General features: G+C 41.2%; 1 protein-coding gene across 3 annotated transcripts in view; it reads left to right on the top strand.

Annotated features, from left to right (window-relative positions):
* The window catches only part of Map2k6 (mitogen-activated protein kinase kinase 6), a 101,887-nt gene extending 79,029 nt beyond the window's left edge, over positions 1-22,858 (top strand). For all 3 annotated transcript variants that reach the window (XM_047547639.1, XM_047547640.1, XM_047547641.1), the window contains exons 5-12: positions 1,515-1,634; positions 1,885-2,001; positions 2,667-2,718; positions 5,187-5,314; positions 6,521-6,598; positions 8,084-8,223; positions 15,145-15,190; positions 19,812-22,858. In XM_047547639.1, the coding sequence (XP_047403595.1) occupies positions 1,515-1,634; positions 1,885-2,001; positions 2,667-2,718; positions 5,187-5,314; positions 6,521-6,598; positions 8,084-8,223; positions 15,145-15,190; positions 19,812-19,889 (759 nt within the window). In that variant the 3' untranslated portion in view covers positions 19,890-22,858. The remainder of the gene's footprint in view (positions 1-1,514; positions 1,635-1,884; positions 2,002-2,666; positions 2,719-5,186; positions 5,315-6,520; positions 6,599-8,083; positions 8,224-15,144; positions 15,191-19,811) is intronic.
* The last annotated feature ends 2,564 nt before the right edge of the window (positions 22,859-25,422 follow it).

Below are 25,422 nucleotides of genomic sequence, written 5' to 3'. Positions count from 1 at the left end.
TTGTAGGGAATAGTATTTTTCTCTAAATGTGTGGAAAGTGCTTCTTTGGTATGTATTGCATATACTTTTATTTTTTAACTAAGCCCCCCCATGACCACCATGGAAAATTTTAAAATTTTAAAATTTTAAAATTTAAAATTTTTCACACAATGATGATGTCATTGTGCTACCTAAAGAAATGAACAAATGCTTTCTTAGCCTTAGCCAACCCTGGATCCAAACTAAACTTTCTCGGATTATCTCAAAATGCTGTTATTGTTCTGTTTTTTTTTATTTTTTATTTATTTTTTCTCCAATCAGCAGCCACAGCAAGTTTACCTATTGCGCTTGGTTGCTATGATGCATGAATCTCTTTTATGCTATTTTGCGTTACTTTTAAAGAATTGCCCCTGAAAATCAAGAAACTGTCATTGAGAGATAAACCATCTGTGGAAAAAGGAGTAGATTTGTATTGTTGTTGAGCTATGGATAGAAATCTGGCATCAGTTGATATTTCTGGAGTAGATGCAGGAAGGATCTTAGGGAATCACCTTTTCCAGAGAGTTAATAACCAGGCCCATGTGAGGAATGACAGGAGACTTGGAACCCTTTGTGGTTAGAGGGTGAGGATACCACATGAAGACCTAGGGATAGGGTATCTTTGCAGTCAGTTAAAGACACATTTCTGGAAGGCAATATTTGCATGGGTGACAAGTTTGTCTTCTTTCAGAAGCACTGGGTTGAACTAAGTGACTTCTTTCTGTTTGAGTCCTCCTATTCCTGTAGCGGTACCAATTCTCTTATGGTTGCTCTTTATTCCAAATACACTTGGTCCTCTGTATATGTGGGTGTCACATCTGTGGATTCAACCAATCATGGATCAAAAATATTTGAAAAAATCGCACTGACATATACAGGCTGTTCCCTCGTTGTAACAGCGTAACAATTGTTTATATACATTTATTCTGTATGAAATGTTGAAAGCAATCTGGAGATGATAAAGGTATATGAGAAGATATGTATAGGTCATATACAAAACCCACATCATTTTATATAAGACCCTTGGCATCCTTGGACTTTGGTAATACAAGGGAGTGGGGTTCTGGAACAAACTCCCCACAGACACAGAGGGCTGACTTTTGCTACTGTACTCCTACGTGTTCCCAAAGAGGGGCTTTTGGCTTTTTTACCCCTTAGGATCACAAATGAGCAGTCAAGTAATTAATACCCTAGCATTTTGACACTAGTACTAGGAACCAGATTGTTTGTACACCTTAGAAATACTGTTTCAATCATCTTCCTACTCTCTGATATTTTCATTGAGTTTGCCTCTTACTTGAGCCTATTCAAGAAATCAAATGACATACAATTCTTCTTATTTTTCATTTATTACCAATAGCCGATCACTCAGGGCTGGTGTGTGCTAGTGGTGGTGAGCGTCTGCTGATTTCAGGATGGGGCTCCTCAGGTCCCTGCCCTACTAACTGACTCAGCTCAGAGCAGTAACCAGAAGTTTTCCATGCATTCCCATTCAGCGGATCCGGGCCACTGTAAATAGCCAGGAGCAGAAAAGGCTGCTGATGGATTTGGACGTTTCCATGAGGACCGTGGACTGTCCATTTACCGTCACCTTTTACGGAGCACTCTTCCGGGAGGTAGGTGGTCCTTTGATTCAAAGCCCAAGGAGAATGATAACTTAAGTTTCTCCACTCGCTCCCGTGCTAAAGCTGCCCGTTCAGAGTTGATCTTGCTCGTTTGCAAATTCTTTTGAGATCTTGAAGGGACACTATACCTTTCCTGTAAAATCTCAAGTGGGAAGTAGATCTTCAGGACAGGTGGGTGTTAACAATTTCTTCTTTCCCCCTTCCACCCTCCTTCACAATCCTCTAATGGCTCCATCTCCAGGGTGATGTGTGGATCTGCATGGAACTCATGGACACGTCGCTAGATAAGTTCTACAAACAAGTTATTGATAAAGGCCAAACAATTCCAGAGGACATCTTAGGGAAGATAGCAGTTTCTGTGAGTACATCACAACCCCTGTCTCTAGGAGAGCATGAGAAGTCTAGGCCTTAGGTGCCTTTGTGTCCCCAGTATAAGGAACCACAACCTCTACCATAACCACCACCCAGCACCTCTGCTGAATGCATGACTAGGTGGGTGGGTGGTAAATAAGAGCTTTCTGTTCTGAGCATGATGTCACCACTGCTTTGCTTTAGCAAATTCTACGCTGAATACTCTACGCAGCGCATTCATCTATTATGACTGCATTCCCAGTGTCTATATTCTGATATCTATTGTTTATTTCAGTTTTAATTTGTGGATTTTAAATATTTTCTTAAAGCTAATAGGCATAAAAAGAAGCAGAAGCAAAAGAGATAGAAAAGACTACTACCTTAATGGGGGTAGAAATTCAGGAGGGTAGAGAGAAAAGAAGATGCTTGAGGCCCAACAGAAAAAAAGATAGATGAGTGAGACATCTCTGCTGTAAGATAACAGCCCTCTCTGGTGGGTGGAGCCCAGTTTGTGTAACCTGCTGTGAATTTTCTCGGATAGGACCACCACTATTTGAGGAAATACCCTCACCCTGTGACCTTAAACCAGGGATAATAAACCTGAATATACTTAACATTCAGTTTCTTTGCAGTGATGGGATAAATAATTCTACTTCTGTGTTTCTCTTACAGATTGTAAAAGCCTTAGAACATTTACACAGTAAGCTCTCTGTCATTCATCGAGGTAAGCATCCATAGAGCTCCCTTGGCTATTCCTTTTAATAAGTTCATTTCTTTTATCTGCAGTCTCCCTCTTCACTCCCCTTGCTCTCCTATAAAGATGAAAGTGGAATTGAGCCAGGCGATTGTTTGGGTTGCAGAACAGACCATAGGAGTAGCTGTGTTAGCTTTCTGTGACTGTAACAAAACACCTGATATAATAAACTTAAAGACAGGAAAGGTTTATTTTAGTGTACGGTTTTGGAGTGTTTAGTCCATGGTCAGTTGGCCCCATTACTTTTGGCCTGCGGTGAGGCAACATATCATGGTATAAGTGCGTGACAGAAGAAGCTCATTCATTTTGTGTCTGGGGAAAGAGAGGAGGAGACCAAGGTCCCATGTCCCCTTTAAGAGTACACTCCCAATGGCCTAAAACTTCCCCCTAGGTCCCACTTCTTAAAGTTTCTACCACCTCCCAGTAGCACGAAGCTGAAGACAGCCTTCAACACTCTGGGGGGACACTCAAGGTCCAAACTACAGCAATACATTTTCTTTATCTTGGTTGAGGGATTAAGAAGAAGACCTGGGCTTTCTATTACAACTAAATTGAATGTCAAATACCTGTTACCTAGTAAAACTAAAGAATCATGGAGAATTTTAGAGATGATAAAGATTCATCTTATACTGACCATCATGCAGGAAGCTTGTTCCAAAGCAAGATGAACAAATAAATGTATTAGAATCTACTTTTCTAACAAGATCCCCAGGGGATTCTTGAGCACACTAAAGTCTGGAAACCTCTGGTGTAAAACTGAGCCCTTTCAAGCTGCAGGAGGCAGGAGAAAATGATTTGATTTTTTTTTTCTTTTCTCCCTCTTCCCCTTCCTTTCTCTGGGGCTATTATCTCTTCATTCATTCATTCATCCACAATATACCCACTCCTCTACCTTTTACCCAGTCACTCATCCATCCACTTAGCTCTTATAGTCACCTTTAAAGCATTATTTAAATACAGCACTGTAATAGATTCCCTGGAGTATCTGTGAATATATATTCTTGTTAAAATTGGACCTAGAGATTACCAATAATAAAATAGGATAAATGTACAAAAAATAAAAGAGCTTTGAAAAAGGAAATCGTCTTGGAAATAGAAAAATACCAAATATGGAAGTAGTTTACACCGAGTATAAAATGAGTCATTGATTATTACTAGGAGTCCATAATCAGGAAGAAATTCTTGGAAGAGGTGCACTAAACCAGGTCTTTGAGAAAGTGAATGGAAAGTATTGATAGCTAATAGGGCTTTGTGGTTTGGGTCATTCTTAAACCATGAGCCTGGGAGGAGCAATGTGCCTATTATTGCTATTATTAAATTGATAATAATAAAAATTGGAAAAAAGTAGGAGGTTGGAAGACCAGGAGGAGAAATTGGGATGGAATATAGGTAGGAAAAAGAATGTGGATTAGTCATAAATATGAAACTGATTTTTAATAGTTTATTTCCAAATTATGAGACATTTAATTCTTCTTAGAGGGTATAACGATTTAAAAAATAACAAAATGAAATTCATCAGCCAGTTTAAGAAAAAAATGATAAATGATAATTTTTAAAGCTTTTAGAATAATGTTTTTCTTCTTGTTCTATGCCCAACTGTGAAAAGTGTCACAAATAGGAAAAATAGCTAATTGCTATTTCCATTAGCCAGAGATAACAGTGGTCATCTATTGGGGTATGTGAGTGGGTGGGCTGCATTTTTCTAGTCTGAGGGGTTCATTTAAATCTGTTCAGTAATACCCCTCTGTGACATGCCCTGTGGTCTGGCATGCCTGGACTTATTTTTTATTTTTATTTTTATTTTTCTTGGTACTGAAAATTGAACCGAGGGACATTTAACCACTTGGCCACATCCCTGGCCCTTTTTTATTTTCCGTTTTGAGACTGCATCTCACAGTAAGTAGCATAGGGCCTCACTAAGCTGCTGAGACTGGCCTTGAACTTGCAACTCTCCTGTCTTATAACCTGTTACACACCTGTGACCTCTGACCTACCTCTTGTAGAAGTTCCAATCAAAACTGGTTGCTTTGACCAGGTTTGGTGTATCATTGCATCACACTGTGCCTTGTCATTCCTTGATCTCTTACTCCAAAACTAAATATGCAGTAGGTCATTATGAACTGAGCATTTGATTTGGTAATAATTTTTAAGTGTTTACCATCTATGGGGAAATGAAGATGATAAATAGAGGAAAGCAGTTCTTTCTACCTGGGGAGTCACCAACTTGCAGGACACAGATAAAAACACGCAGAAGAAGAATCCAAGTGAAAGCCACAAGCAGTCTGTAACCATGAGTCAGGGATGATGGTGGCTTTTGTGTGGGTAACTTGCAGAATGGAAGGTGAAGGACTAATGGTGATTTCAGGCCCTCTGGTGGCAGAGATGTGGATCTTCCAAGCAAGCTGGGATGATGGTGTGCTGGTTGTGCTTGCTTTCAGACGTCAAGCCTTCTAACGTGCTGATTAATGCCCTGGGCCAAGTGAAGATGTGTGACTTCGGCATCAGCGGCTACCTGGTGGACTCTGTTGCTAAAACAATCGATGCGGGTTGCAAACCATACATGGCCGTAAGTATGGTGGCTGGGGTGGCCTCAGAGAGTGCAGCCACCTGCAAAACCAGGCTGGGACGTAGGGGATGGATGGTTGCAGAGGGAGAGTTGGAATGTGCCTAAGGCTCAAGAAATAGTTGGCATCATTTTATTTTCTTAACTATTTCCCCTCTGAACTCCTCGGTCACTTACTTCATTTATTGTCTTCATTCTTATTGGCTCCTAGAGCAAAATATCACAAACTGGATAGCACCGATCAAACAGAGAGGTACTTCTCAGACTTTAGGACACCAAGTCCAAGGTCAGGGTGCTGGCAGATGTGGTCTCTGGTGAGGGCTTGCTTTTCTGAGTCATCGATGGTACCTTCTGACTGTGTCCTCATGTGGTGGAGGCGGGGAGGGATCCTTCTAGGGCTCCTTGTATAAGGGCACTAACTCCTTTCATGAAGGCTGCACCCTGACAACCTGATCACCTCTTATTAGTGTCACACAGGTGATTGGGTTTCAGTGTGTGGATTTTGGGGGGGACACAAACATTCAGACCATAGCATATATATTACTTTTAAAAGCCAGGTACAAGGGATGTATTATTTGAAAACACGTGTAAGGAATACACGCAGCCTGCACCGCTTTCTACACGAGTTGCAGGTGAGTGTCACCTTGTTTGCTGAGGATAGATTAGTAAGCAGAATTTAAGTTACCCGCACAGCTGGATTAGTCATGAGAGAGCCCAGAGCTCTGAAGATTCATCACCATTAGCAGAGACATTGGAACTCCATTTATGAAATTGTGTTTGGAATTGAAAAGCTCCCTGTCCGTGTTTAGCTAAAGGTTGCCCAGGTCTACTAACACTGGACAGTCGCCTCTTAGCTCTTGTGGATTCTTTTTAATCCGTTCTAGACTGTTGGCATTTTTAGCAAGGATACTTTTTGATGGGCGGAGTAGCTTTACAGTGCATTGCCTGTTTCTTAAGGCAAAATTAAAATTTATGGTGAAGGTACTTTGATCCATTACTGTCTCAAAGAAAAGACTAGCAGCAGAAGAAAAACCCAGTGGAGACGTTGCTATTCACTGTAGTGACGGAGTCTTTTAAAAGGGCCTGGGAGTCACGTTAAAGCTTAAAACGACTCACTTGGCAGCTGCTGCTGTCCCCACTCTGAGTCTTAGTCTGCAAATATTGTCTCCGTGGTCTTTCCAGTTTCTCAGTTGTCTGTCTCTTTTCCAGCCTGAAAGAATAAACCCAGAGCTCAACCAGAAGGGATACAGCGTGAAGTCTGACATTTGGAGTCTGGGCATCACCATGGTAGCGTATGACAATCGTCCTGGGCTGCGGAGGTTCTGAGCATGCCTCTGGAATGGGGTGGGCTTTGGGACTGAGAAGCAAAAGCCCTGCCTGCTGTTCGTGGGCATCCCTTTTTGACTGATGTGGCAGGTGGTTTTTGAGTAACAATTATTTGTAGTTTGGTGTACTATGAACACTTCATTGGGATTGGGCAAACAAATTTTCTCTTTGTTCTGCCTCTTCCTAGTTGATTGCCCTTGAGTAATTGGTAGTCACATGGACTGGTCTTTCCTCATCTGTGAAGCAAGAGGGTCTGACTAGAATTCTTGTAATTTAAACCAAATGATTCTAGTCAAGGCAAGATGCTTACGCTGCACAGAGCGCTACTGTGTGTGGACCCTGGTTGGGCTGTTCCCCAGGTCACGGGCTGCAGGAGTCTTGGCTGTTGAGGTCATGAGTGTCCTAAAGACATGTTAACAAACAGTAAAATGTGCCTAGGCACGGCCCGCAGTTGCACGATCAGTGTCTTATTAATAACTGGTGATCATAAATTTTCAGTGTTATCACCAAGGCCTGGAATTATCCACTGTGGTCCTGGCTCTTTCCCAGGCACAGCAGCTGATTAAATCCTGTAAGTTATTTTATGTCCCTGCCCAGAAATCACGTGGTCCGGTAACAGCAAGGTGGCCTTTACCCAAGTCCAAAAAAAGATCTGTCGCTTGGTGATAGGTTACTTTTATTTCCCATTTCACCAAGGAACCTGCAGGTGGCAGCAGAGTTACAGTTCTGCTCTAGGCTCAGGGTAAGAATTCCTTTTCCGACCAAATCTTTGAAAACCTGGTTGCGTTACATCCTTGTTTAGTCTGTGACCTGACCAGAACAACATACAGGAGGGAAAGTTTATTCGTGGCTCTCAGTTTCAGACGTCTCAGTCTATAGGCCCATCCCATACCTGTGAGCCCAGGGTGAGGCAGAACATCATGGAGGAAGGGCATGGAGGAGGAAGGTAATTCAGGGACATGGCGATCAGGAATCAGGGAGAGCTCCACTCACCAGGGATGGAGCATAAACCCCAGTGACCCACCTCCTCCAGCCACACCTCACCTGCCTACAGGTACCACCCAATTAATCCATATGAGTGGATTGCTTAGGTCACAACTTTCATAATCTAATTATTTCACCTTTGAGTGTTCTTGCATTGTCTAACGTGACCTTTTGGTGAATACCTCATATCTAAACCATAATAATCCTAAAGTTTAATACTGTTGGTTTATAATTTTTATTAAGTATCCCAGTGGGTTTTGTTGAAGGACCAGTTTTAGATAATATTTAAAAACCCCTACCGCTAAGAATTTGGGGGAAATTACCAGAAAACAGATTACTGATTTGTTTTTATCCCCAAATTCTACATGAACTTCACCCTTGTATGTCCCTGTAGTTCTCCTGGAGGGTAACACAGCGGATTCCAGAGGCATCTCTATTTACACCGTTTCCTCTCCCTTGCAGATCGAGCTGGCCATCCTCCGGTTTCCTTACGATTCCTGGGGGACTCCTTTTCAGCAGCTCAAACAGGTGGTGGAGGAGCCGTCGCCACAGCTCCCTGCAGACAAGTTCTCCGCAGAGTTCGTTGATTTTACCTCACAGTGGTAAGACAGCCCCGGCTCCCGCTCACCGGTGCTAAGGAAGGTGGTGCGTTCTCGTGAGTTCCCTCCATCGGGTTCGGTCCATCCTGCATACGTTCATTCCCGAAGCATCTATGGAGTCTGCCCTCCATGCTTGAGAATAAGAGCACATCACGATCCTTGCCCTCCCTGAGCTCCAAGTCAAGTTGGGGAGTCTCATAAATCAACTGTTATTGTACAGTGTTACACTGTGGCACGTCCAGGGATGGAGATACGCTTAGGGTATTTGGGGAAGTCAGAGGAAAGGCATCAGGACAGAGTTTTCTAGAGGAGATAAATCCTGAACTGAGACCATGGGAGTTATTTTCCAAGCAGGAGAGGGAAGTAGGAGAGGGAAGGAATTCTAAACAGAAGGAATATCACACAGGGTGTCCAAAAGCGAGGAACTCCTTCATGGGAGCTGTAAGCCATTTGACCTTGATTAGAGTCTAAAGAGAAAGGCGGTGAAGCTGCTAGAAGCCCAGTCCTGGGGAACAGATGCAAAGAACCACTTGGATGAGGCCAGGGTGGTTCCAGAGTGTCGCTGAGCTACCTTGAAGTGTGCGGAATCTTGTCTCTGTCAGAATGCTTGCTAACTGAGGATGTACTTACCCGGGAGGGTACAGTAGACAGTGCTGGGGATCTGGGAATAGAACCCAAAGAAAGGTGGATTCAAAGAAAGTTGTATTAGAAAGAGGGAAGGGCCATATTAGGGTGGTAAAGTTTTGTTTTCATGGAAATTGCCAGGTGCAATCAAGGCGAGTAAGAATGGAGATAGCATTCTCCAGACCGTCTAGTGATTCCTATCTGCAGTCTGGCCATAATGCCCAAGGTCAGTTGATAATGACCCCCACAAAAGAGGATGCACAGAGGAAACGAAGTGTCAAGCACAAAACCGGAACCAAGTTAGTGTATCTGCGCAACCTGTGAAAGCGGCCGAGAATTGGGAGGAAAGGGAGAGTCAGAGCTGGTGGCAGCCCAGCTGTGCCTTTTGGAGGGAGCAGCTGTGACCACTCATTGCTGTGAGGGGCCTGGAGCTGGGAAGACTCTGGGGGTGGGGAGCACAGAGTAGCTGAAGCAACACCTTCCTCATGACATTATTCCTCAGCCTTCTCACTCTTGGGAAGGAGTGTTCTGCATTCAGCTTTTATTGGGAAACATGATGACACAAAGTGAGACTCATTTGCTTGTGAAACTAAGGCCTCTTGGACTTTTGTTGGTCCCAGACCTTTCTCACCCTGGGTATTTTCCCTAATGATTTATGAGGCTGGTCCATGGTGGCTTGGTTTTGGTTTTGATTTTGGCTGAATGGCCTCAGAGAGGCGGGAGCTCTTGGATAATGATGTTGGGTGTCTAAAATAAACATCCTCTGGGCTCGTGAGGTATGTCCCCTGTCTGCCTCCCTCAAGTGAGTGTGCTGGATGCGGCGATATGTCTGCCAGGTTGAAATGGGGTCATGATTTTGCCTTCTGGATTCAAGAACTGGGTTTTTGTTGTTGTTTTGTTTTGCCTTCCCTCTCTCTCTCTCTCTCTCTCTCTTTCTTGCTTTATCCTCAAATGTTTAAAGGTCACGTAGGAAAAGGGTGAATCATCTTGGATAGTTGATCCCAGTTGTTCCTAAGAGGAGTGGTGATAGGAAAAGGTTCTCATCTAGGGAAATTTCTTCAAGCTTTCCTTCCTGTTCCTCTTCTCCCACCCATCCCCCCTTGGCCCAGGATTCTGGATACTTCGGGAAACTTTGTTAAGAATGAGGGGGCTGGTGTGAAAAGTTTGGGAAAGAGAGTGTTCCATTGTGAATCACCAGCTTAATCCAGTGGTTCTCAACTCTGGCTTCTCATTTATAAATCTCTAGCAAACTTTCAAAAGTACTACCCCAAAGCCTCACCCTCACAGATTCCAATTTAATTGGTCCAGGGAAGGATCAATTTCAGTATCTTTCAATGTTCTTAAGTCACTAATGTACTTATAATATACCTGCTGAGAATCCTCGGTTTAGATGGAAGATCTATGGACCTTCTATCCATTGCTTCTTGTTCAGAATAACACTTCTCAGCAATTTTTTTTTTTTTCTTTTTCTTTTTACACCAAGGGCTGGGGATTGAACCCAGGGGTGCTCTATCACCGAACCACATCTCCAACCCTTTTTATTAATTTTTTATTTTTGCTGAGGCTAGCCTGTAACATGTGATCCTTTTGCCTCAGTTTCCTGAGTTGCTAGAATTAGAAGCACCCAACACCATGCCTGACTACAGTTTGTTAAAAAAGTGTTCAATTAATTTATTTTTCTTTTATCGAAGTGTTTTTTTCTTGAGCTTGAAATCTCCTCCAAAGAAGCAAGAATGAGTGCATTAAAGCTTCTTACAGTATTTCAAAAATGAAGACCTTGAGAGATGCAAGTTTTGTAATGCAGCGTGTGCACACATTTGCAGAAACTCCTGATGCTGTCCCGTTGCTCTTTCTTCAGTGACTGCATTGTCTATACTCCTGCCGAAGTGCCCATAGGCTGCCCCTCTGAGCTCTCCCTTCTCTTTTTCTCTCAATTTTAGATCCAAGTACCATAGTTCATTCATTCAAACACTTTGAGTGGTTAACAGGTTCCTACTTTCCTGGAAATCTTACTTCTGTTAATTCTGTGTCACTTCTTTTATATTCAGGAAGTCAGTTTGTCTTGCTTACGGAGCTTATTAAAATAATAAGAGAAACAAAACTCAAATCACTTCAGTTTAGAAGTCATCGAAGCAGACTTTTTTTCTTTTTAAAAGTAACAGTAGTATAGCTCTGGGTGAATCTGATACTTTGGAATAGCAATTTCATAAAATAATAGGTCATATCTGTTGGTATGGGGAATTGTAAAATAGCAGAGGAGCATTAATTATGAATTTTATGAGCATTCTTACTTATCCTCGCTTGGATTTTAGGATTTTAGTACTCTTTCCTAATTATCAATGATTTTTTTTTTCTTTTTGCCGGAGCTCAAGCCCCAGGATATTTTCTTTGATACTCTTTCAGAATGCACATTAAATTATTTTAAGGCCACTGAGTTGAAAATTGCATGGATTTTTACACCCCCTAGATCTTATCACTGGTTTGGATCTTTATGGAAGCAATTTTATTTGATATGTCTATTAACGTCTGGGTACATGACTTCACTCCAAAGGTGGCTTTGGAGCCCAGAGGTCCAGGTACGGAACTTTTACTGCAGTAACTTCAGAGAGACATCATCTTGAAGGACGAAAGGAAAGTGAAGGCATTGCTACTTATGAACTTGAAGAGAAACAATGATTCCTTACAAAACCTTTCTTTTTGCACTTACTTTGAATTTGGACTAGTGAATGAGATTTTCATCCTCTTTTTCTCATGCATGGTTTTCCTATCATAGAATATTTTAAAAGTTTCTAAGGCGGACAGTGCTGACCATATAGGCCTTGCTTTGGAGATTCATAATAAAGTCTAAGAGAAAAACCTTACAGTCTAATCCCCAGAAAGGTTAACAAATGAGTTTATATATTTAAGAAAAGGCATCTCAGCAGGTTTTTACTTTCCACCACAAAGCTCTTCCTATAGGTTCACAGAAGGAAGTCTCTGAAAATCAACTTTAACACTGTCCAACTCAGACTAACTAGTACAAAACAGACAATCAACTACAATTTCCTACTTGTTCAGAAAGGACAGTAAAAAAGAAGCACCGGGTATTTATTTAGCTTTTGACAAATGTATGACTTGAGAGGCACAGTGTGTTTTTATTCTGTGGATGCACCAAATAGCCCTTCTTGGAAACAATCGGTGGGAATTCAAATAGGCAGAAATCCTCTGGTCAGCACAAACTTCAAGTTAGCAATTCTCAAGACAGCATGAAGCTGGTTTTTAGTGTCAGCTACGGTCAGAAGCATGTGTTGTGGCATTTGGAAGAGGAATTAGGGCAGTTAGCTAATTGCATGCTTGAAAATGACAAGCCACTTGAAAATTCAAAAGTCTGACTTTAATCCAAGAAGAAATTGGTGTAGCTTTGAACTCTGCAGTTGTTATTTTATACTGAATTTCAAGCACTTCCTATTAAACATGGAAAATTTGCTTTTTTCCCCCTACCTAACCTTATCCTGGGTATTTGGCTATTCTTAGAGCATGTTTTGAAGTGTTCTTTTAAAAGATGGGGAGAATGGGTTGTATCAGATACAGGAATTCAACAAACAACACTGCTCTGCTGTGTAAGTGTTTTCTATCAGTACTCTGTTGTAGAGTTTGGGGTAAACTTTGACCATTGCAATCAGGAGCCTTAAGCCAAGAAGTCGCCTATTGGTCAGCAGTCTCCAAAGTTTCAGAAATCTTTAACACTTTATGATGGATTGACTTGGGGGACTCTTGCCACATTTTTTTTTATAATGAAGATTTTCAAAGAAGAAACTTTTCTGGGGACATTTTCCTAACTTGTTTTGGAAGTGAAGATAAGACATCTAGACTCAAAATCACTTCTACTTAATAAAAGAGAAGCCCTAAAGCCTTCCTACTTATTGGGAAAGAAAGGGTCATTTCATTATCCACCAAATAGAAGGTCAAAAATCAGCAATCCCATGAAGATCTTAGTTGATAAAAGAGGCCATTGTTTCGACATTTGAGACACGGGCTCTTTCTCCCGGCCGCTCATTCCTGGGTTCTGTTGCTGACCAACGAAAGCCACTCTTGGAAAAGTGGCAGGGGTGCTCAGTGAGAGTGTTTTGGATTCAGTGCAGATTTAGGGTCTCAAGAGAGACTCCCGAGTTCAACACCTTGAATACTGGATGTGGATTTAATATTGTGTGTGCTTCTTGTTATTGATTTAGCAAGTTTAATTATTCAACCTGTAGAGGAAAATTTCTGGGTTTTTATTTGCTTTGATCGACAGCTAGAAATTCAGGACTTCTGTACATTAGACTTTTTTTTTTTTTTTTTTTTTTTTTTGGTAAACTGGGGTCTATATGCAAGTGAGCCATACCCTAGGACCACATTTCTTCCGCTGGGTTTCTTTCTAGGTGAACTAGCTCTTGAACTTAGGAAAACTTTTGCTTCTGAGAGTAGAGGGTGGAGAAGGGTAGCAGGCAGGAGGGAGTCGGGATGAGAATGTGCCCAAGTGACAGATGAACCAGCTGGAGGAGATCTTTCCAGGTGAATTCCGTCTAAGAGGAGAGGGGTGTTAGCACCCAGGTGAGACAGCCAAAGACATAAAGTCCACAGTCTTACCTGCACTGTGACATTTTAGATGGAATAGTTGTGGGGTACTGCCCTGAGCATTATGTCATGCTTAGCAACATCCCTGGCTCACCTAGTAGATGCCAGTTACTCTCTGTGCTAATGGTGCAACCTCCAGATGCCTCCAGATGTTGCCAGATGTTCCTTGGAGGGCAAAATCATCTTCATTCTAGAACCATCAGTACTGACTCTCAGGATACAGAGGCAGGCAGAGCCATCCATGGGAGTTCCAGGGCTCATTCATTTCACTCAGACACACCTTCTCATTATCAGTCTGACTTTGACAGTTGATAATTCTATCTAATGCACTCTCGTTTTTATCCTCAGTTGAGATGAAACTTTCTCTCAGAGGTTGTCTGGTCACTGAGGTCTCTAGTCCTAGGTCTGCCCTCAGTTCCAGATTGAAACTTCTCTCCTCACATCTACCTGTACCCTGTCTCAGGTCCCCTGGCTTCTACCCACAGCATTGCCTGGAATAAACTGGTAGGCTGCTTTTAAGTTGCTTTCGTTCAAAAGCCTCCTCTCTCTTTCCTCTCTCTTTCTTTTTCATTTTGTTTTGTTTTAAACCCTGCAGTTGTTCAGAGCATCTCAATGACTGACTTTCTCCTCTTATGGTTCTGTTCCTTGCCCACTCCTTAGGATGAGTTTGTGTGGGTGGACCAGAGCAGAGCTCCTGTCACACATACCAGGTCTCATTTGCTCACAGATGACACATTAGTGCAAACCCCAGCATCCTGATGCTCAGTCACATTTTGCTTCCTTTAACTCCAGGCATAGTTTCTTTCCATTCATGTATGATTGTGTGGCTCAGTGGGTGCAGGGGGAGGGAGGTGGTCTTGCCAATCATTGTTTTTAAAAATCATCATTTTCTCCATTCTGTAACCTGGAATTCCAGTTCAAATAAACCACTTCTTTTCTTTCTTTTTCTTTTTTTCCATTTTAAGGCTGAGGGTTGATAAAGGATGGGGGTGGGTTGAGGACGGGGTGATGGGGTTATTCTCTTCACCCTGCAATTTTATCAGTGTTGCCTTGGTCTGGAGGGTTATTCAGTGTCTCAGAACTGAACGACCCAAGTGCATTTCATAGTAGCACGTGACCACAAAGTATTTCTGAGAAGAATTGCTAAGTCTGGGAGTGCAAAGTTTTCTCTTTTATCAGCTAAGATGTAGTAAGCAAGTAGTGTTACCCTAGAGGCTTTATTTTTTCTACCTCAGGCAGGTTTGTTTAGAAATATATTTGAAGCAATTTCTAAACTCAAGGGAACTGGAGGCCAGAAGAACCAAGTTATTGAAGACAGTGAAGAGTTAACAGATGCTTTATAAGATACACTTGCCAATTTCTTTGCCAGTGGAGGTGGGATTAAAAGCTACCTTGAAGGAAAGTAGATATTTATTTTGAAATATAATGACTGAGATCAGAAGGGTTAGTGTGAATGTCTCTGGTAAAGTATTGAAGAATAAATACACACACACACACACACACACACACACACACACACACATCTATTAAGATACCCAGAGTGATTTAGAGCATAATTTATCTTTATAACAGAAGAGAAAGATCAACATAGGAGGCTCATATATTCAATACGTTTTTTAAAAAATGTTTATGGTTCTAAAATCCTAGTTTAGTGATAAATGGCTTCTACATTTTAATGTAATTAATTTCTTTTTTCCCTTTAAGCTTGAAGAAGAATTCCAAAGAGCGGCCTACATATCCAGAGCTTATGGTGAGTATCAGCAATGTAAATATGCCCAAGGTAATAGAAAGTAAAGTAACTGAAACCTAAATTATGGTCAAATAACCTCATTGGAAGAGATATGATTGATTCATGGAAACCCTTGTGACAGGAATTGAACTCAAGGAAAAAAGTGAAGAATCTTTCATTCATCATATGTCCTTTATAAACATAATAAAAACATTTCCCCTAGGTGATAAACCTGCAATGGTATAGGCAAAGGGTGTCTGTAAAATTTACATTTTCGAATTTGAAACATACCAGCAATCACAAAGTACTAATATAAAATGAAGGAAAACATGCCTTCAGAGATTTCAATAATGAGAGCAACAGGTGCGATGTGACTACTCAACTTTTGATAAAATATCTAGGATGAATTAAATGAAGTTCTTTTTGGTGGGTGGCTAAGGAGGAACAAATCACTTTTCTTTCCTCCTCCTGTTTTTTTATTTTGGTGAAAAGAAGTAGGAGACAGTATCATGAATTGAGTCTATGATCTGGCAGTCACAGTTTGTCATTTGCTCTATCAGGGAGAAGAGGGAGGAAATTCAAAACTCTGCCTTGTTTAGAACCTTTTCTCTGCCCTGGTGGTAGCTGCCAATCTGGGCTATTACCAGAGGGTCTTTGGTGCAAGATGGCAAAGACCTGAACTTGGCACTGCTGCAATTGTCTGCTGAATGTGGGATGAACACATTTGGGGGAGAGACTACTCTACAATTCAGACTGTCTATGAGTTGGTGTCAACTCCTCCCTGGATTTGTTCCTGTAATCAAGACTTGACTTTAAGCAGGGGAAGAAGGAATTACGTTCATGTGCAATTTCAAAAGCAAGGGAAGAACAAATTTTGACACCTCTTTTTAATGGAGATGGTGATGCCTCAGGCATGGGATGCTTCCTTCCATCCTGTCCCACCCACACCTGTCAGAGCCAGCTCAGGGACATCATAGAATATGTATGTTCCTGGCATCTCTTAACGAATGGTGTGGTGAGGGGGCTGAGATAGTTCCTGATTGGGAAGTGCCAAGTCAGAAGGTGCGATGGGACTCTGGTTGAAGGGCTGTGTGCTCATCAGATCACTCAGATGGATGTTCAGTTCTTGTGGATAAGTTTTGGTTTAAGTCTGGATCATTTTCCTAATGGATGAACTTGGGACTCCATGGTCCCCTTTAAAAGGCAGTGCCCAGTCCTTAGCCCTCCACAGCTTTACTTACTGAGACTCACGATTGAGGAAGAACAGGAGATGAGATAACTTGGCATTTCTACATGCTTGGGTTAAATATTTCCTCCTTGACTATGTTGTTAATAGCCAGGGGCCTTTCCAGTCCTGGCCACCCTTTTTTTTTTTGGTATGCTATGCAGCACCTTACACCCTTTTAAAATTAATTCCACACAAAGTGCAATAAATGTAGACTGATTCTTATAGGATCCTATGGAATCTGTAATCCTATTTTAAAGTCTCCTTGTTTTATAACCAATTTCAGATAAAAGAAGAACTTTTTCTCCAGAGTTGTAGCTTTTTAAAGTATAGAACATATTTTTTTTTTCTTCCAGAGTACCTATTATAGGAAAGTTCATTACAGCACATTAGCGAAAATTCATGCTTAATGTGCATTGGCGGTCAATGTTGACTTCTACCTTTCCAATATATTCTAACACTGTGATATGTTTTGGCATACATTTGAGTGTTGTAAGATCATGTGGACTCTCCCCCCTTCTCCTTATGGCATTAGTCTTTGTGGTACTGGAAATGAACTTGCCTTTTAAGACCATAACTATTGCCTGCTTTCCTGTGGAATTGAGGTTTTTAAATGGAAAATCTGAGTCCAAACTCCCTGACTTCAGTATTGGGAAACACGTGCTGGGAGGCTATTGTTTGGATTTTAGGAGTTTGTGAGGAGGTGGGAGAGAAAGGAATCATTTTTCCAGATGAAGGACCATGTAATTAAGGACCTAACCCAGACATGTACTGCTTATGGAAATCCCCAATGACTTTCTCCCTAAGACTGAGGGCTATCTGTGCTTTAAGACCATAGTTTTTGCTTGTTTTCTCAAACTTCAGCTGGAGGCCATGACTCTACAGGATTTGTTCTTCTAGAGTCAGTATTAGCCAACTTTCTAGTTCTAGTTAGTAAAGTTCTAGTTAGTAAGTATTTTAGGCTTTGTGGTACATATAGTTGCTGTTATGGCTATGGAAATCTGCTATTATAGCCCGAAAGCAGCCATATTCAATATATGAATGAAAACAGGCGGTGTGGTTATGCTCCAATAAAACTTTATTTAAAAACCAGGAAATGGGCTAGAGTTGGCTGTGGGCTGCCCTTTGTTAACCCCCTCCTAGATGATAACCGCCATAAATGGCAACCAGATCATTCAAGTGATTGCCCGGTGGGGTCATTGTGTTCTCCAAGTATCTTAAAAAGTGTCAGAGTAAGAAACAAGGATGCCTGGAGCTACAGAAACCATTATCTTGGGAGGTGAGGTGTACAGGGCTCTGGAGACCTATTGGTGATGTAGCTTGCCCCTTAGTTCGACAGTGTGTCCATGGACTTCCTTGCTTCCTCTAGGCAGGACAGTGAGCTTCAATGGTGCAGAGTCCTCCCTTCTTGTACCTGGGTCCTGTTTTGAGAAACCCAGCCTGGTACCATGGTCTGAGGATTCTTCTTGTTACCTCTTTTGCTAATCTCCAGATGGCTGTCTTTATATTCCTAGTGCGCAGCTTACGGAAGGCATTGGGTTCCCTCCCAACCTCATGCAGCCTCAAAATCCATGAGAAGGCAGGTCATTTATTTTCACATGGTTGCTACTTTCCTCCCACCCCCTGCTCTCTGGCTCTCACACCCATTTCCAAACCTGGGAATAAACTGAAAGATGCCTGAACATTTTTTTTTTTAATTAAAGACTTCAGATCAGGTTGTTTAATTCATTCACAGACTCAGGCTACAGCCACTGAGCTCATAGCAGCAGGACAAGGGGTGAGGTGGGGCTGGCTGGCGTTAAAAGCAATCGCCAAGACAATCTGAGGTCTGCTGTGTCCTGTTTTGATAGTAAAAAAGCTTTTAAGCACATTAAACGTCTCCAAATGTCAAGAGGATGTGGGAAAGCTAAAAAGCACGCTGCGAAGGCACTTGGTAAGTGTGCCGTGTTAAGTGGTTAGGAATCGAAAGCGGTACTGCTACTTGGTAGTCGAGGGAGTCCAGGATGAGGACCTTGCCTCTGGAACCTCACTGAATATCCTGGTGTCAGGCTCAGAGCCAGCTCTCTCTTGTATCCTCCGCCTAAAGCAGGAAGCCTCCTTTCCATTTTCTGAGTCACGGTCCTCACAGGACCACCTGTTTTTGAGTTTTCCTTGTTCCTTCCCCATTGAATTGTTCCCTAAACTCCCATGGGTGGGCATTCAGTTCCCCACAGAGCTGACTCATCCAGCCCTCTGCTGTCAGGTTTAAAAAATTATAATTAGAGAGTCGACAGCTAGGCAACATGATGGCTGTAAACTAAGTCCCCAAGTCAGGGAAACAGAGTGAGTCACCCAGATGTCTAAGTGCTCACATGTAGGGCTGACCAGTCATTGAAAATAGTACCACCAGACAGATGGGGATGTGGGGGTGCTGGGGGGGGGACGTGGCACTGGATACCAGAGGGAATTCCCCCTTTGAGTTGCTTTGGTTGGTTCTATCTCCACGATGAGTCCTGTGGATCATGATCTGATGTATCCCTAATAAGAGGTGGAAGGTCCCCCCCATGACGGCCTGGTACTCATTGTAACACAGCCGGGCAACTTGGGAGGGTTGTTGTAATGGCAGGGAGAAAACGGATTGGTGTTCTTCTAAATCGTTCTGGAATATGTGGCCTCTTGCCATCCTTCACCTTTTCCCCCAGCAGAGTGCAAGACTTAATTTTTTTTTTAAAGTCTGCTTAATCTGAGCTGCATGCATACAGAACATGCTTTCCTGTCCCATCTTTAATCTCCAGGTTAAATTTTTTCTGCACATACCAGTAGTTTGCAGTTTATTTTCCAGAGGGATCAACACGGTCAAGAAGAGACATAAGTCCAACTCTTGACTGTAGGTGTGGCTTAGAAAATAGCTTTGATTTTGAAGGTCCTGACCAGCCCTCCAGAGTCAAGGGTCAGGATGCTACCTTGCACAGTCATGGATCAACAAAGTTGGTGTCTTATTCTACCACCCATTTCCTGAGACATGAAAACATCTGAATCTATGAAGTTTCTATTACTTTATGAACATATCAGTCTAAAATGACTTTATAGGGGACTGGGTAACTTGTAAGTCAGAGTGTTAAACAGATGGTCATTGCCATTCTTTGTATTTTACTACAGATGGAATTTACATAGCATATATAATATATACTTTTTTTAAATAAAGCAATAGATTCTTGGTAGTGGATACCTAGAGATATCAAAATGGGAGGAGAAGAAAAGGTATCTTTAAGGTATTTGCATCCCTAGATATGTGATTATTTTGGAAAGGGTAGGAGGGATCCAGCTTACCCGTGACAGGGATACTTAATTCATTTATGAAACAAATCCGTTAATTTGCTTACCTCATATATTATCAATGACAAATATTAATCCATGCTTTTTTCTTTTCTTTCTCAGCAACATCCATTTTTCACCCTACATGAATCCAAAGCAACAGATGTGGCATCTTTTGTGAAACTGATTCTTGGAGACTAGAAAGCAATGGACTTAACTCTGTCGACCCTACTGTGGATTGGTGGGTTTATGGGATGAAGCACGTTCACTACAGCGCCAATAGAGAGTCATCTTCGAGATTTTACTCTGCCTCTCCAAGGGTTTTCTCTCCCTGTTTTCTTTTCTTTTTCCCCTCCTAAGGGGGCCTTGGAATCTATAGTTTTTAGAATGAACTTTCTAGATGGATGAAATATGATAAAGGCTTAGGACTTGAAAAGGTGATTAAATATTTAATGATGTGTCATATGAGTCCTTAAGCTTCTCAGATTTCTCTTGATCTTTATGAAATGAATGCATTGTCCCTGGTAATAAGGTGCTACAGTAGTGATGGAACTGTAAGTAGATTTGTAGTTTGTCCCATTTATTATTTTAATATTTATGTTTAAGTGCTTGGTTGGAAAGATCCCACTTTACGCAAGAAGGGAGATACAGAAGACAAGGTTGGGTTGGCAATATTTATGGGGCTTTTATTTTTTGAGTTCAATCGTGTCTATGTTCCAGAAGAAATTATTTAATATGCATCTTTAAGGATATTGTAAAAAAAAAAAAAATCTCAAAAAGGAGCTGTTCCTGTGAAATGTCTTTTCCTCTCTCCCAAACTTCAACTCCACCTTGGGTAATGACAGTGTGTTTTAAGTGAGGTGTTGAGGTATCCTGCTCTTTTTCCAAGTTTGGAAAACATGAAAATCACTTTTATCACAGCTCAAAGAAAAAAATTTGATTCTCTTGACATTTGTGGTATAGCATCAGTGGAAAGTGATTTGTGATGTGATTTTATATCTACCCGTATATCCATCTGTGTGTGTGTGTGTGTGTGTGTGTTTGTGTTTGTGTGTGTATGTGTGCGCATGCACTTGGTAAGTCAGCTTCCACCAAGGCGCCTTTGTGAACATCCGTGTTTTGTAAGAAGGACACTTATTGGTCATGAGGGGAGATACTGCAGACTGCAGAGAGAATCTGTGCCTTCTTCTGCTTTTGTTCCTCTTGCTGTGGAGACGTCCTGAGGACTATCTTTGTAATCAGTGTACTCTTGCTTTTTTCCATTTGTTTGTTTCCTTGTTCAATGAAGAAGCCTTACTATTAGTGGAAGGGCTGCAACTGTAGAAAATTAAAGGCAGTCAGTAGTTCCATGATAAAATGAACAGGTAGTGGAAGGTTGAATCAGTTTCTAGGAATAGACTGCCCAGTTTCCGTGCATTGTTCTTCAGCATGCAGTAGCAAGCTCCACCCTGAATTCCAAGCAGGTTGACTTAGCAAAAAAGAGTTCTTTATCATGGCTAAAGACATCTCCAGGTTCTCTGATATGGGGCTCTGGGTTCCTCAAGGACCAAGGATTGGAGTGATTGACAGAGAAAATATAGACCTGTACTACATACTAGGAACCATTGCTTCTGGACACTGTGCTTGTACAAAGTGACTCTTGGAATACAAAGACAAAGGATGTTGATTAAAAAAAAAAAAAAAGGAAGAAACGAAGGAAGAAAACTACTGTTTCTTTCCTTGTCTCAAGTTCTCCAATATGGAGAGAATTGCTCCTTCAAAGCCTCCTTCCCCTTTCAGATTTTGAAGTGCAATAGGATCTTATCTGTTTGTATTTTCCCCTCTTGTTCTTGACCTCTTGCTCATGGCGGTTGCTCAGAGTGAGTAGGACATTTCCATTCGCTTCTTCATATTCTCTTCTGGAAGATATCTGTTTGATTCAACATCGGCTTCATCTGCTTTATCTGCTTCGAAACTGCCTCTGCCCTCTTTCTTTTGTTTCTAGACAGAAAAGGTGTGTTATCCTTGTGATTGTAGCTCTTCAATTTCTCACCCACCTTTCTAAGGCAGTCAGTAGTTCCATGACCAATGAACAGGTCATGGAAGGTTGAATCAGTTCCTAGGATTAGACCAATAGTTCCTGGAAGTTCCTCTTTGAGACTCAGAGAAAAATCACAACTACTGTATTCTTGCTTTATCCACCCCTCTTATGAAAAGTAGTAGGAAAATCATCTGGGTCACTCCATCATAACTTTCTTTTTTTGGGATGGTGGTATTGGACATTGAACCCAGGGATACTTTACCACAGAGCCAAACCCCCATTCCTTTTTCTTTTCTCTTTTGAGACAGGGTCTTGCTAAGTTGCTGAGGCCAATCTCCATCTTGCAGTCCTCCTGCCTCAGCCTCCCTGGTTGCTGGGATTACAGGTGTTGTATCTACCATGTCTGGCTTCATTGTAGCTTTTGGTAAAATGTATAAAGCAAATCATCTCCCTGGCCTGAGTCAGGTTACTCCTGCCGGCTTGTCTCCTTTGAAGCATTCTTAACAAAGAATATGTTTCTCATTTGTATGCCTCTCTAATCTGTGAGCCCAGGGCTGGAACTTCCAAAATGGTTCTAGTTTAGTGGAGAAGTTGCTCTGTGGTTCTCAACCCCGGTGCACTTTGGAGCTATGGAGGAGCTTGTACACACTGGCAATGCCAAAGTCCCCCAGCCACCAGAGACCTAGATTTAATTGGTCCAGGGTGGGGCCTGGGGATCGGTACTGTTTTCAAGTCCTTATGTGATTCCGAAGTGCAGCAGGGTTGGGAACGTCGGACTAGTACCTTTTAGGGAGAGAACTGACTTAAAATTACCTTCTCTTAACGTTTGCAGAGAATTACAAGCGATTGTAAAGAGGAACAAGAATTGCCGTTTCTTTTTCTATCCTCATCAGTGGGAATATCCTTGTCACCGTCCAGGAAGGCATGTTCCTGGGATACTGTTTTGAAATTTGAAATACCTTTTCCCCAGAGAAGCAGTATGCTAGGTGAGGGTGATTAGGTAACTCATGTACTAAGGTACAATGGCTTGATAGCCTTAGGAGTCTAAATTTTAGAACATGGTTTTATTTCTGAAGAACCATGTGTAAATTCTAAACAACTAACTTAAAAAACAAAAAACAAAACAAAACAAGAAAAAAAAAACAAGACACACAAGCTGTGTTTGTCAGGAGTTTCTTGTATATACAAGCAGATATGTATATATAGAGGAAAGAGATATCTGTATTCTGGAATGAGACTCCGATTATTTAATTGTCTGCCTCCATTGGCAATCTGATTATCAGCCCTGTCTGTTCTATCAATGCATTGCAGAATCAGTATAGCTCTACACCAGGGGTCATGCTCATTTTTCCAAAGGTGTTTGATTTGGTTTCATATAATTGTCCATGTATACATTTTCTTTGTATTTATAAATATACCAGTCTCTGTCCCTCTCTCTGCATATGTTGTTGATTTAAGAGATGTGCCAAAAACTTAATGTGAATGATTTTTAAAGACAATTACTATATGTGTGTATCTATTAATGAGTGTTGCTCTTCAGAGTAGCCACCTTGAAAGACTATATATATATATATATATTTATATAAATGCTTTTACTAAAATATTTTTGTAACTTCTCTTTCCAAAATTTATTTCCTCCTCTATATGTATGATCATATAATTTTAGAATTACTACTTTTTTTTTTTTTTTTTAATCAAAACACTAGGTCTTTTCCAGTTTGGGTCACCTGCCTGGTTTATCTGATTTAGCACCAAATGGTGTTTGGCAATTTCCAGAAATCTACTCTCAGAACTGAAGTTTTAACATCACCAAATCTTTGTAAAACATCATCCCATAGGCTCAGAAGATGATTTCAAATGAAGAACTTGCCCCAACCCCCAAAAAAGATTAAGTAAAGACAACCTTCTGGCAATAAGTTTAGGTCTCCCCTAGAGGCTACTTTGAAGGAGGGAGGAAAAATCTCATATAGGTGTATATATTGATAAAATCTGAGGACAGTCACTAACTTCACACACAGTGTTCATCTATTAGCCATGATGGAAGACCTTGACCTGGAGTAATAATCCATGGTTCTAAAGATTGTCTCTGACTGATAAGTTCGGAAGGGTTGGGTTACCTGAATAGATTTGTCTTGGTGAAGCCATCTGAAAGGGAAATGAGTACATGCAGGTCCTGCTCAGAACTGTTTGTATATTACGGTTCTGTGTATCCCCCAAACCTAACAAAAAACCTGCCTACGCTGGAGCTTCCCAAACACTGTTTGTAGTGCGATTAGCCCTGACTTACTGATTCCTTCCTCAGCCCCCTCATCCAAAATACGTAACAGCTCAGTGTTTTAAAGAATCAGGTCCCACCAGTTTAACAGTGATAAGTCCTACCATGTCCTACACGTGTTGCTCTGCTTCCCTCAAAAGTTCTACCATATCTTAGCTTGTTTGTGAGTTTGCTCTGGACCTCAGGAGAGCTCAGTCAGCCATTTGGGGACCGGAGTTGTATGTTTTGCCGATGTCTGCTCTGTCTACACTCGGTGACCTTCAAAGTCAGGTTCTTGTTCACTCAGCCCTCCATATTATTTTACTCTGTTTTGTTTTGATTATTTTTGCCTGTCTCTGACTAGTTCACTTTTTAATGAGAGTTATCCTTTTTTTTTTTTTTTTTTTTGCTATAATTCATCAGTTCTGCCTTGTCCGATGTCAAAATCCAAATCCAGAAAATGAAATCAACACTGACAATCCCAGCTTTAGAGAAGGCTGGCACTAGACTGACGAGATCTCTGATGTCTCTAAATGAAGTTGATTCAATGTTGGGAATTTAATCAGAGAGGGACTAATTAATTTTTCATAATTATCTTTGTTGAACAAGGGACTTCGTTATCTCTGCTTAGAGAGAGTTTTCAGTTTCTCTCAAAAGTAGCTAACATGAACTGTCTTTGGCCTGAAAATACAATGGATACCTAGTTCCTAATTTCCTACCCAAATGCTCTTTTGCTATGTAATTCCTTCTTGCCTTGAAGGTAAGAGTCCTATAATCATAAAAATGCATCATAGCTGGTATTCAGATCAAGTAAATGAATTAAAATTTTGTGCATGGATTTTGCTTCTTAACATGCATGATGACTTCAAGGAATCTTCTACTTCTATTGAGTTAGCAAGTAAAAAAGAACTCAAGTGAAGGTCACCTTCAAGGGATTTCTTTTTCTTTCTTTCTCTCTTTCTCTTTTTTTTAATGGAAGGTACAGTTTTCGGTTTTCGGTGAGACCCCTGAGAGAAAGCTTACATATTCAGATGAAAAAATGTCTGAGTAAAATCTCAGAAGAGAAAGCCACCAAACTTGAGGGAGAGAAAAAAGAGATATTTTATGCTAGAAGTTGCACATTCCTCTCTCTTGGGGGTATATGTATGTTTCAGCACTGTTAAATATACTGACAGCTAAAGATCCTCTTTGATTTTCTTTGGTTTTCACTGGGGTATTCTGAATTCCTTTGGGAATTTTTAAAAGATAGGAACTTTTCCCTAGGAAAATGCACATTATACATGAAAAACATAATTTTGCAGACACTTCTTTGTTGGGGATGGTTTTAGTTTATGGTCCCCATAGGATCAGTAGCTCTGTTCTTGATAATGTGACTGTGACATCCAAGACAGTATGTACTTTTGTGTTTCATATGGTCTTTGTTGCAACTACCTGGTTCTGCTGCTGCAGTGTGAACGTGT

The sequence above is a fragment of the Sciurus carolinensis genome, chromosome 3, assembly GCF_902686445.1.
Source record: "Sciurus carolinensis chromosome 3, mSciCar1.2, whole genome shotgun sequence".
In the NCBI taxonomy this organism is placed as follows: Eukaryota; Metazoa; Chordata; class Mammalia; order Rodentia; family Sciuridae; genus Sciurus; species Sciurus carolinensis.
This window is presented reverse-complemented; position numbering and strand designations above follow the sequence as displayed.